The 12500-nt window shown below is 47.5% G+C and overlaps 1 protein-coding gene across 1 annotated transcript in view; it reads left to right on the top strand.

Moving 5' to 3' along the window:
- Positions 1-7306: 7306 nt before the first annotated feature.
- Positions 7307-12500, top strand: part of LOC307230273 (plexin-A2-like) — a gene marked incomplete at its 5' end in the record, with an annotated part of 63857 nt that continues 58663 nt past the window's right edge. Inside the window, 2 exons of the mRNA XM_080000526.1 lie at positions 7307-8530; positions 10532-10714. Of these exons, the coding sequence (XP_079856652.1) occupies positions 7307-8530; positions 10532-10714 (1407 nt within the window). The remainder of the gene's footprint in view (positions 8531-10531; positions 10715-12500) is intronic.

The following is a 12500-nucleotide window of genomic DNA, read 5'->3' as shown; positions in this document are numbered from 1 at the left end:
GCCGTTTACTTCGAAATAGGGGTAGCGTTTCAAAGTAGGTTAGAATTAGAGGCCAGGCCAGACTTGGCAGACCAGAAGGAGACAGAGATAATCTGGGCAGATGCTTGTATTTGTACAGCTTTGGGTAAATCACCACAAAAGTCCTTATTTGCACTGCGGATTAAATGTTAAACGGGTGCCCGAGCGGCAGATACTTGGAGAGAAAGTTGGTGAATGGCAGGAAGAGCGCCGCCTCAACTCGCCTTTTCTCCACTTTTCTCCCTCCCTCTCGTCCATCTTTCTTCTCCTCTTGCTCATTGTGATTTGTCAGCAGTGAAGGCAGCAGCTGTTCCGTTTGCATCGCAACTTCCTTTGATCGTAATCACTCGCGCCGGCTACCTCCGACCTTGGCACCCTCCGACCCCTCTGAGCCATATGGGCAAAAACGGGGCGATGCCGGGAAAAAAAGAGAGGAACATACAAGTGTGAAATCAGTCATTACTTAATTTGCGGTGGTTCTCGCGTCACCGCCCGCGGCCATGCGGGAATCACCGACATGAACGCGCTTTTGTGGTTTCGGAAGGATTCCTGACGCCAGAGCGCCGGATTTGACGCCCGTTCCCCGACAGGCGGGCTGGCGCGGTGGTCTCTTTCGGTACTTCCGGGTTCTGAACGACCGAGGCGGACAAAGCGGCGTCCTCCTCAAACGGCTGTGACCGAATCCGTCGACGTGCTGCAGTGGTTCAGACGGAGAGCGCAAAGTGAGCCCCGCGGCGTTTCGAGGCCGAGGAAACAAAGACGGCGGGAGGTGGGAGCCGACCGCATCGGACCGGCTGGAGGGAGAGTTTCCCGCACTCTTACAAGTTCGGGAAGCACAACCGGCGAATTGCCGACTCCAGGCCCACATGGCGGAGCGGGGCCCAAATGTCACCGGCCTCATTCCCTTTTGCCCCAGGCCCGTTAGCGTCTGGAGATCGCTCCAGGAGTCGCCCCTTGCACTTCGTACGGTACCTTCGGCGACGTTACGGAGGAGGGGCGGCTGGAGATGGCCAGCGCGCTGTCGCGCCGCAACTTACAATGCACTCTGCAGTGCGCGCCGTCTTCTTCTGTGGTCCCTGAATTATACAAGACCCACAATTGCACTCAGGCTGCGTGGGTTTTCATCAGAATGCTGGAGGTCACTTTGACTCCCGCCTTCGCGCTCATCATGTATGCAACGCGAGGGCTATGGGAGTTTAGAGAAGCCTGCTCGAGATCGCCATTAACCAAGAAAGACCCACAACCAGATTTATGGAGGGGGGAGGCAGGGTCGGGGGAGAAGCGTGGTGAAATTCGGCTGTGGAAGCCCTGCCGGATTCTCGGATGCTGGTACTGTATCCACATGTATTATGCATCCGCCAGAAGATAATGGCCGCCTGGTTGGAGTGAGGGGGGACGGGGGGGGGCGCTTTGATTGTGTTGTGGAAATGCATTTGTGTTGGTCCCCCACCTCACTCACCGCCCGTGACTCACTCCTTGGCTGTTCAGAGCTGAGCGCGTTGGGGTGATATACGGTTTACGGCTCCCCACTGACAGTTTATGCTTCTCCGCCGTCTAGATTAGCGGTGGGCTTGAGAGTCCTACGGCCCGCAATTGCTGGATGGACCAATAAGCTAAACAACTGCCACGAGAAAAAAGGAAATTGAGTTTTCTTTTCGATATTAAATCATGCGGTGATGCAGTGCGCCAGCGGTTTCGCCGTCATATCGAGAAGAATTTTATTGATACAGATTTCAGTTGAGACAATCTCTGAGACTCTTTGCTTCTCCACAGCGTCGACTAGTATTGGGTTTGGGAGTCCTGGAGCCTGCAAATTGCTGAATTAACCAATAAACTGAAAACTCCCGTGGGAAGAAAAAAATAAATTCAATTTTTTATTTGCTATTTTTTTGATCGTAATTTCAAATCGTGCGGTAATGCTGCCTGCCGGCGGCCCTGCCATTTTGTTTAGAATTGAATTGATATAGATTTCCGTCTGGGATTTTATAATAACACAAATATGGCATCAGCAATGCAAATGCTGCATCAGAGGTTTTTCTTTTTGTTTTTTTTTTTTTCGCTCCACTGATAACGTGGTGCCGGGTGAATTTAAAAAAGTGAAAAAAAAAAAAAAAAGTGATGTAGATTAACCACGGGCCCAAAATAAATTGGATTTCACTGCGCGTTGAATCAAAGTGAAGATGTCCTGTGGGTATCTGCGATGTGAACACTCCCGTTACACATTATGCCCTCTGAGGCGTCGATGTGATGTCTCAATGTGGGAAGGGCCGTCTGAGAACCCAGAACCTATAGCCCTGGGACACAGACCCCCCCCCCCCCCCCCACAGCTCAGCCACAAATCAAGTAACGGCACACCGATCACAAAATCCTGCTCCTTCTTCTCCGCCCCACGGGTCCCTTGTGATTCAACGTGGCATTCGCTTAAAAGTCATCGTAAATAAAGACGGCATTTTCATGTCCTAATTCCCCCACCCTGCCCGTCAGTGTGGGTCCCAGCGACAGCCGATGGCTCAGGCTTGCTGGCTCCCTCCTCCCCCTCCTCCCCTGTCTCCTGCGCATTTGACCTACTTCTGTCTCCACAACATTGTAAACATTTCTACTAATTGCCTTCATTTATTCATTTGGAAGTCAAGTTCTGTTGCGGCTGGCGCCCTCCCAGCTCATTCATGTGTAATGTGTACAATGCCCCCCCCCCCCCTCCCCGGTGACGCGTCCGTGTAGATTTACAGTCGACCCCAGGCAAAGGTATCCCATCAGGCCACGCAATGTCGCAACGGATGGATGCTGTAAGTGCTGCGCTGTGCAGGCGCCGTAACAGCCGCGCGGCTCCCGAGAAGTTCGGCGGAGTGCACCGTTGCCGGCAAGGCTTGAATCGTCTTTTTTTACTGAGAGCTTTACAATCTTGCAAATTGCATCCAATGGCCTTAGGCGGAGTCCTCCGAGCTTTTATTGCGACTCTTGTTGGAAGGCAGGCGTGATCAATTCGATTTTGCCAGATTTTTCTGAGAGCAAACCACAAACCCTGTTTCACTTACGACTGTAGCATCATTTGTATGAATCCATACAAGTCTTATTCTGCACAATTGTGATATATGCACCCTACTCGTCCTCAAAACGAATTGGCTTAGAGTCATTGTTAAATTGGCTGGGGTGGTAACAATCTTTATAATATTCAATTTTGTTTTGATTTCCTTCGAATGCATGAGACAAAGTCAAAATAAAGTCAATGCTTAAATAAACAGGCTTAATAAAGACAAAACCAAATAATCACATTTGGCATTATCAAGGCTCTGGGGTTAGAAAGATGTGGCCCCTGGGCCGTCAGAGCCCTTCAGGAGAAGGAGCTTCATGCCGAGGCGTCCTCTGAGGCAAGCAGCTCTGCTCTGCCACCACCCCCCACCCCCCGCCCCCACCCTCTCGCCCCGGTACCTTTATTGCTTTGGTCCAAGTTTGTCAATCTAGGCCACAAAACAAAATGTTTTTTTTTGTTTTTTTTTTAATCACATCTGAAGTGACTGACGCGACTCCCATTGTTGACTCAGTGCGAGAACAGAGTTTTCACTTGTAACCTTGAGAAAGATCGTGTCACAGTCTGTTGACTGTGTTCCCAATCCCACACCAGCCAAAACCCAAAATAAGACACTAAGATGCGAACGCTGTTCTTTCCTCACTGAGACCAACTCCCCGGGAAAGAAACAATATGAGAACATATGCCGTGCATTTGTCCATCTAAGGTACTCTTTGTGCTCAGAGCCCGGCATGAACAAAGGGATTTTGAATTTTGCATCTCTGCTGATCTAACTATTATTCACTAGTTCCGTCAACAGAGAAAGCACAGTCTTTAAGTCTGACAATTCAGTAAAGGGGCTTCGATGATACAAGGCAGTCGACAAAATAAAACCTTCCCCAAAAAATTTGTGTATAGGAGGGGCATTTCAGTTCAACTCCGCTCGCAAAGGCAAAACCAACCAGCTGTCCGAAAGAGTCCAAACTAATAGGACGCTACAGAAGTTATGACAACATTTCACCCCAATAAAAAGCCAAAGTAGGAGGAGGGGCCTGGCTCTCCATTCGGGTCACGGGGTCGTGTTTGCAGAAGGCAAGGAGGCTGCCGTCCCTCTCACCCTGCGCTGTGATTGGCGCCCGCTGGGATCGTGCGTCCCTGGAGGCCGTGGCAAAAAAAAACGAAACAAAAAAAAAACGTGTTCCGGTGCGCGAGTGTGAATGAGTCACGTCTGAACGCGAGCGTGTCTGAGTGGCCGGGCGGAGTATTCAGCGGGGAGGGCTGCGCGGGGCAAAGAGCTGTCTCTATAATCCAGGGTAAACACTGAGCAGCATGACTGCACGCCTCAGACGTGACCAGAACTAGCGGACTAGAAATGGATGAAAACGACGAGGCGGCTGCTTGCCTACATGACTGCCTGGCCCAATTTGTGTCCAGCACTTCCAGATTTTTTTTTTTAGCCACCTACAGTACACCCGGGCGGCTTGTCTGGAGGCTTTTCATTATGAGTTTTTGATCCTCGGCTGCATTATTGCTAGCTGCGATCATCGAATGCTCAGACGAGCTCAAATGTCATTTATATCTGGCGTTCATCTTTTTGCTTTCCAACTTTCGGGTGAAAAATTATGAAGGCATTTAATGACGGCAATGGATGAGGTTCCAATAAATTAGAATGCTATTTAAGTAAGGGAAGATGAGTTGAATTTAACTTTTTTTTTTTTTTTTTTTCACAAAAATTTTTTGCAAAGACTTTTCAATTTAAATGAAAAAAAAAAGTTTATATTTCTCTAGAAACACCATCTCTATTGACTAAAGAGTCATGCCAATGGTCAAGCTGGAAACTGGAAACACTGTGCTGATTTTCAACTTGCTGCTTGATCATCGGCAGAGTGTTGCATAATTTCACTTTAAATGAAGTTAAAAGCTGCGGCAGACTACCCTAAGGCCATGGCATGATCAAAGCTCTTGTGCTACCTGTGGAACAAGTTAAAATGCCTCCGGATTCTTTGTTCTTTGTGTTTAACATACAAATCGGGCATTAACATAGCAACAGTCACAGTGACATCAGATGTTTTAAGCAATTCCAAGAAAGAGCTCATTGGAGAGTTTATCTACATAAGGGAAATGAGGATGATTCCAGAAGCTGTGTGTGGGTGAGACCCACGTTTCCAGCCATTTCTCACTTCCTGGAACTAATGACACCGAAAAACTATTTGTGAAAATAAATAAATGAAAAGGGAATCGTCTCATCTCAAGATTCACAGCAGAAATTCAACATATTAAGTAGAACAGAGCACTGGATAGATAGATGGATAGATTACCTTTTTGGATTTGATGATGAGGCCCAATGTTTTCTCCTGTATGTATAAGATAGATAGATAGATAGATAGATAGATAGATAGATAGATAGATCATTTCATTAGTATACATTAATTAGCGTGCATTCATTTTGATCTTTATCTCCAAATGTTGATGTGGTACAATCTATGATAGAACGGTTTTCAATAGTCAATTACAGGAAGACTTACTCATGCTGAGCCTGCCAAATGACCAGGGTTGCTTGAGACACTCAAGCAAGTTCGCCCCCCACCTCAGTGTGTGCATGGCAGGGACAGATGGACAGGAGATGGCTGGGTGGAGTGGAGCAGGGTTGGAGCTCTCCCAGCTGGGCGAGGTTCTATCCATCCGCTACATCCATCTCTGGCTCTCCTTCAACTCTGCTGGGCGTCCTGTTAGCTGGCCAATGGAGGGCGCCCACCGCATCATGACTCCCACATTAGGATCTGACACGGCTGTCTTCATTTAACCTTTACTCATTCCAGGAAGCCTCGCCGAGGAGGCAGCCTGTTATCGTCGCATTCAGCCAAAATGGACAGTTGCCTCTAAGTCAAAGCCTTCCAACTTGGCAGATACCTGTCAGAAAGGTTCAGAGAGACCTGACCGGAGAATGATTTTCCTTTTCATAAAGGTTTAGGTTGTCTCTAAAGATGGAGGGACTAGAGAGCCACTGAAGTGGCAGGAGAGAGTGCAGGGCGGGGTGGAGGGGTGGGAGCTTCACAGTCCAAGAGAGAGAGTCAGCTCGGATAAGCTTCCAAAACCAGTGGGATGCAAACAAAAGGAGTGGGTGCAGGAAGATGTGAGTTCTAATTTACTGTCCTGCTCCCATGTGCACGGCGGTTTTATTGCCCCCGTAATGGACTGGGATAAAGTAACTGCATGGACGTAGCCACCTCATCTCTGATCAGCGATGCCTGCACTCAATTATGCACTGCTGTTTTTTTCCCGCTCCTCTTACAGTAATCCAGGTTTCGAGTGGATAAGCCTTACAGTGAAGTGTTGGTGCAGAAAATAACGCACAACACTCACAAACACACACACACACACACACACACACACACACACACACACACAGCATATTGTAGTTATTTAAACGAAAATCAAAACAATAAATCACTTGCGTGTGAAACAACACATCCGTCTTTGCCCTTCACCCACTGCATCCTTCACTTCCAGGTTTGAAGGGATGTTGTTTGTCCCCGCACTGGAAATATCTACATAAAATATGCTAATGAAATTAAATGGAGAAGTGTGAGGGTTGATGCTGCATGGCACAGAATCTGTAATGACTCCCTGCCATCCTTGGAAAAAGCCTGATTAATTTAGGAATGTCGGCCACAGAGGAGAGTGATTAATTCCTCCTGGATTCAACCATTTAGAAGAACAGGCGTAAGGGGAGCAAGGAATACAGGCAGCCCAGAATATGGAGGCATAATTAATACATTTGGATCATACTTAATTAGCAGCCAAAACAGAGAGTAGGCATAAGAAATATTTGTCTCTTCTTGTTTTATGTGATGGGCAACAGTTAGTCTTCCCTTACACAGAGGCAAATATAATGAGCCCCCCTGTAGACACAGAGCCCTTTGGACCAAGTAGGACGCTTGGGGAGAAGGGGTGACAATTTGAACAAACCGTTGCTTGTGTCTTTGATGTCGCGTGTGTCTGACTGAGCACAGACAATGAAAAAAACCAAAACGGTGTTAGTTAAATCATAGAATGCTATTCTTGCAGCCTTTTCAACTTTCAAAAAATAATAAAAGTTATCATCCTAAATGTAGAACTAAAACTTTGCCCTTTCTCTCCTTTTGCAGAATGATGTGAAGTTCACTGAGGAGCGACTAAGCCACCAGCGGGGAACAGCTTTCTCTCGATACTATAATTTGTTGCCAACACGACATACCAGGTGTTCCGACTGACCTCAGTATTGTCAGGAGCCCTATGGGGATGGGGATGTGCCCGGATGAAAGATGGACTTTTTATGGCCTTACTAAAGGTCACGGTCTTCTAAAGGTCATGTCTTGGCCACTGGCACTGTGGTTGCTGACTCTAATCTCCATGAATCAAAAGACAACTGTCGGACAGCCCCTGAGCACCTTCCAGTCAGAAAGGAAGGAATGGCCCTTCAACCACCTGACGGTACATCAGTCCACTGGGGCTTTGTATGTCGGAACGGTCAACCGCATCTACAAACTGTCAGCCAACCTCACCCTCCTGGTGTCTCATGACACGGGGCCAGAGTATGACAACAAGGCCTGCTATCCCCCTCTGATCGTCCAGCCCTGTTCTGAGCCGCTATCCTCCACAGATAATGTCAACAAGCTTCTGCTCATTGACTATTCCCACAACCGTCTGCTGGCATGTGGTAGCCTCTACCAGGGTGTCTGCAAGCTGATGAGGCTGGATGACTTGTTCATCCTGGTGGAGCCCACGCACAAGAAAGAGCATTACCTGTCAAGTGACAACCAGACAGGGACGATGTATGGGGTTGTGGTTCCCTCGCAGGGCCAGGATGCCACCCTTTATATCGGCACGGCCGTTGGTGGAAAACAGGACTATTTTCCGACCATCTCCAGCCGCAAGTTGCCCCGCGACCCGGAGTCCTCTGCCATGCTGGACTACGAGCTCCACACAGACTTTGTTTCCTCTCTCATCAAAATCCCTTCTGACACGCTGGCCCTTGTCCCCCACTTCGACATTTACTATGTCTACGGCTTCGCCAGTGGCAACTTTGTTTACTTCCTGACCGTTCAGCCGGAGACTCCAGAGAATGGGATGCCCGCCGGCAGCGCCCCCGGCGATTTGTTCTACACCTCCCGAGTCATCCGCCTCTGCAAGGGCGACAAGAAGTTCCACTCGTATGTGTCGCTCCCCATCGGGTGCGTACACAGGGGGGAGGAGTATCGTCTACTCCAGGCAGCTCACCTGTCCAAGGCCGGTAGGGTTCTTGCTAAGTCCCTCAACATCAGTGCCCAGGAGGACGTGTTGTTTGCAGTTTTCTCCAAGGGGCAGAAGCAGTACCACGACCCACCAGACAACTCCGCCTTGTGTGTCTTCACCATCCGAGAGATCAATATGCGAATCAAGGAGCGGTTGCAATCCTGCTATCAGGGAGAGGGCAACCTGGAGCTGCACTGGCTGCTGGGAAAGGACGTGCAGTGCACCAAGGCGGTAGGTCTACTGGATAGAGAGAGAGAGAGAAAGAGAGAGAGAGGGAGAGGGAGAGAGAGAGAGAGAGAGATACATGCATACACATAGAAAGATTCCCAAAGTATGTATTCCCAAAGGTGGGACTAGCTGCCTTGACACAGACTTACTGTAGGCTGGCTCTTTGATTATCCAACAGCAACGATTACAGCCTAAAAAGCTGATTGGGTGGTGGCCAGGGCTGTGCTAAAGACACCATCAAGGTTTTGAGGATCTCATGAGAGCACAGAGGCGATTAATTTTAGAACGCTAATCAGAGGAGCTTGTATCAAGCTTTGATTTCATTCTAGAGCCTGGGAACTCCCTCCCCTCTTTCTCTATCTCCCTCTCTCAGTTTATTCTCTCTTACACTCTCCGTCACTCTTTCTTTTTTATTAGTCCCCCCCACCCGTTCCCTTCTCCTCTATTCTTGTTGCTGTCAGCGATAGTGGAATCCTCTGAGACTCGTTCTTGATCTTAAGAAGAGGGCTTTCTGGTAGAGGTCCATGAGTATGCCTTCTGTGACAGCTATAAACCTGCATAATCAGAGGCTTTCATGAAAACCAGTTAAAAGCATGCCACGGAAAAACAACGGTATGCATGGCATCTTAGCATCCTGGTTTCGCGTGACGTCTGCTTTGATTCCACCATGTCATTAAACAAATGGGATGTAATAGCATTAGAGATAACAGCAAAGTGAACACAGAAGTATGTTGTTATTTTGCTATTAATTCTTGGCACACAGTTAATCTTGGGCTTATTTTCTTGATTGTTAATGAAATAACGACAGTTAAATCCTGTTAAAGTGTTGTGAAATCATGCAATTTGGTTAGTACGTTAATTACACAGCACAGTGGAAGATCAACAAGAAGGCAAGGGTTTTGAGGCCGTTTTTTTTTGGCTGATTGTCCTTAAATCTCTGAATATATTTGGCATTTGGCCAAAACAATAATAAGCTCTCATTGTTCATTGCCAATGTTATTAGCCACAAATAATAACAATTGGGTAAACTCCACATAGACACCATAGACGCAACAAAATTCTCTGTTACCCTACAATGTTCACATACCGCAGAGACGTTCCATGATGACTTAATAGCTGAACAAAATGTTTTATTCATTTTGTTGTCATGAGGTAGGAGCAAGTACAGAGGAAGGTAAAGGCAGGTGCAGAACAAGGAGGACAGGGGAATGTCTCCGAAAGAGACGTGTTTTCAGCTCGCTGCGAGTAACATCGAGTGCAATCGCTCTGCGCCAGCCAGGCATGTCAGTCTAAAAGAGAGCACCTAACGCTAGTAAGAAGTGCAGGATGCGCAAGAGTAAAGGAGCTGCCCTTGAAAGGAGGATTTATCCACAGATCGGCAGGCAATTAGGAGAGATTTGAGGTAGGTGGTAGGAGATGTAGCAGGACTGCTTAGCATGATGCTCCCTTTGATGCCTAATCAGAATGTGACATCTCCCTGCTTGCATGTTTCTTATGTTTCAGATCACTTAAAATCACAGCAACTGGCACAAATTGCACTATTTTCCCTCTTGTTTGCCATAACCAATTATCCTGCTCTGCAAATGTACAAGCTCACAAGTGCTGGTGATAAGTGAAAGAGCCCCAAACCCCCAAGGTTGCCATTTTAACCCTGAAAACTGTGCATGCAACGCACATTAGGTTCTACAGTAGTCACTTTGAGTTGCTATCTTCTCTTCCCATGTGTCTGCAGCGATGGTATTCATCTCTCCGTCTACCCTTCCCCTCTGCCTCTTTTTCCTTCTTCGATCTTCCCTCCTCTTTATCTGCTGCGTTCGCTCCCATGCTGCGCCTTTGCCTCCTACACTTTTGCTAGTTTGCCTTTATTTTATTCTCTGAAGCCCCCCACACCATCGAGGACTTTCTAACCCCAAACCACAATTTATTCTTCAACCATCACCACTTACCCTCTCTCCACATGTGCCCACCTCCAACCTTCACCCTAAATCCTCTCTCTCCAAACAGCCTGTTCCCATCGATGACCACTTCTGTGGCCTGGACATAAACCAGCCCCTGGGGGGCTCCCAGCTGGTGTCGGGAGTGACTGTGTACACTGAGACCAGGGACAGATTGACCTCCATCACCTCCTACGTCTACAACGGGCATAGTGTGGCGTTCCTAGGCACCAGGACTGGACAGTTAAAGAAGGTGAGAGCATCGATACCCGTTCAGATACCGAGCTCAGGATACACTCTAAAAACTTGCAGAGCCGGCATTTTGTTTTCTCTGGCTCGGCTCACAACACAGGCCGATCCGAGCAGACTGCTCAAGAGCTTACATCCGTATGGCTCACTCAAAAGTACCAGCTTCTCTCTGAATTCCTGTTTATTTTCTTCACTCGGTATATAGAACATCATGGACAACCTTCTGGTCACCCAAACCGTGATAAACAACATGTGTTGCTTAATTAATTGGTGATCTGAAAATTGATCTTTTGGATAGCGGTTCACAACAGTGTCTACCCACTGTCGGGTGTGGACCGGCTTCATTTGATTTCCCCTGTCTGTATGGAACCTTCATGGGCCACTATAGGGTAGCTTCCTTAACGCTGCAGACTATGCATGACCTCCTTCTGAGAGGTTCATGAAGTTGATTTATCTGCTCGTCCATCATTTTTCCTCGCAATGCACAGCGTACTGATATATTCCAATCAAGTTTCCTATAAGGCCTTGTACTTTTGATCTTAACTCGAGTGACTTAGTACCACCGCAGGCTCTGCATTCTGCACAGCATGACAGTATGCGACAGACTGAGGGGAATGTGTTAGAGGACTGCTGTGACACTCGCCCAGGGGCCTCAGTCTTATGAGAAGCAATCTGTCTGCCACGCACACACACACACACACACACACACACACACACACACACGCACACACACACACACACACAACGAGCATGTGCAGGGGCCAGACTAGCAGCACAGTCTGAGATAGCATCGCTGGATCTTTTCTATTGGATGAGTCTGTCTGAGGGGAAAGAAAAAAAAAGAACAGATGAGTTGGCCATGACAGCGTAGCCAAAGCGACAGAGACCGACACAGAGACTAATAAAGAACGAAACCTGAGAAACGACAGAAGCTGGTATGTTTCCAATGTGTTTTCCATGTTTCAGCCGAGGCAGTCGTGGGACCCCGTGCGGAGGAGTGTACAGTCAGTGCCTCGAAGCAAGAGTTTTTCATTACATTGACATAATACGCAGGCGTGATTCGGACCCTTGGGGGATCCTTAATAAGGAGCACGGGGTCACATCTCCATTCCTGCTCCATCATCCCTAATGGACAGGCGAAGGGGAAATGGGGCGTGACAACAAATGGTATCAGCAGATAAGTCTGGCAGCAGAGACGTCGCAGAGGTCAAGCCCCATCCCGCGGTCAGGTCCTGGCCAGGGTGAAGGGTCGGGTGGGGGGTAACCCACAGTCTCACGCTCCAGACTCCAGGAACTCGATTTCAAGCAGCGCATTGAGGCCCCCATCCTCCACACAGCTCGTGATATGAAATAACATTTTGATTGTCATCAGTTTAGCTCAGGGGTCTCGAGTGTTATTAATGGTGCTCTGCAAAAAAAACTAATTGATGTAAAAAAAATTTGAAAGCATAATTAGATAAATACATTTTGACTCTTGAGTGGAGGGGGTAATTCAACTTGATACTTTTTTGTAAGACAAGAAAAAAAAGGATAGAAATGATATTTTGCCTTAAAAACTGTCCATAAGCAAAGCAGGAATGTCTGCCCAGTAAAATCTCCTTTTTTTCCAATGTAAACTACTTTCGGGGATAATTTGGAGAGCTACTTGTTTCAGCTTGTTGTATCTATTCTGCTTATTCCACATTACAAATGTCAATATTGGAGTATTTTTTTTTACATAGACTGCTTAGACCAGTGTAAACCAATGTGTAAATTAGAACTAAAATCAAAACATGAATTTATTTTCTAAT

Source organism: Zeus faber (assembly GCF_960531495.2).
Source record: "Zeus faber genome assembly, chromosome: 5".
NCBI lineage: Eukaryota > Metazoa > Chordata > Actinopteri > Zeiformes > Zeidae > Zeus > Zeus faber.
This window is presented reverse-complemented; position numbering and strand designations above follow the sequence as displayed.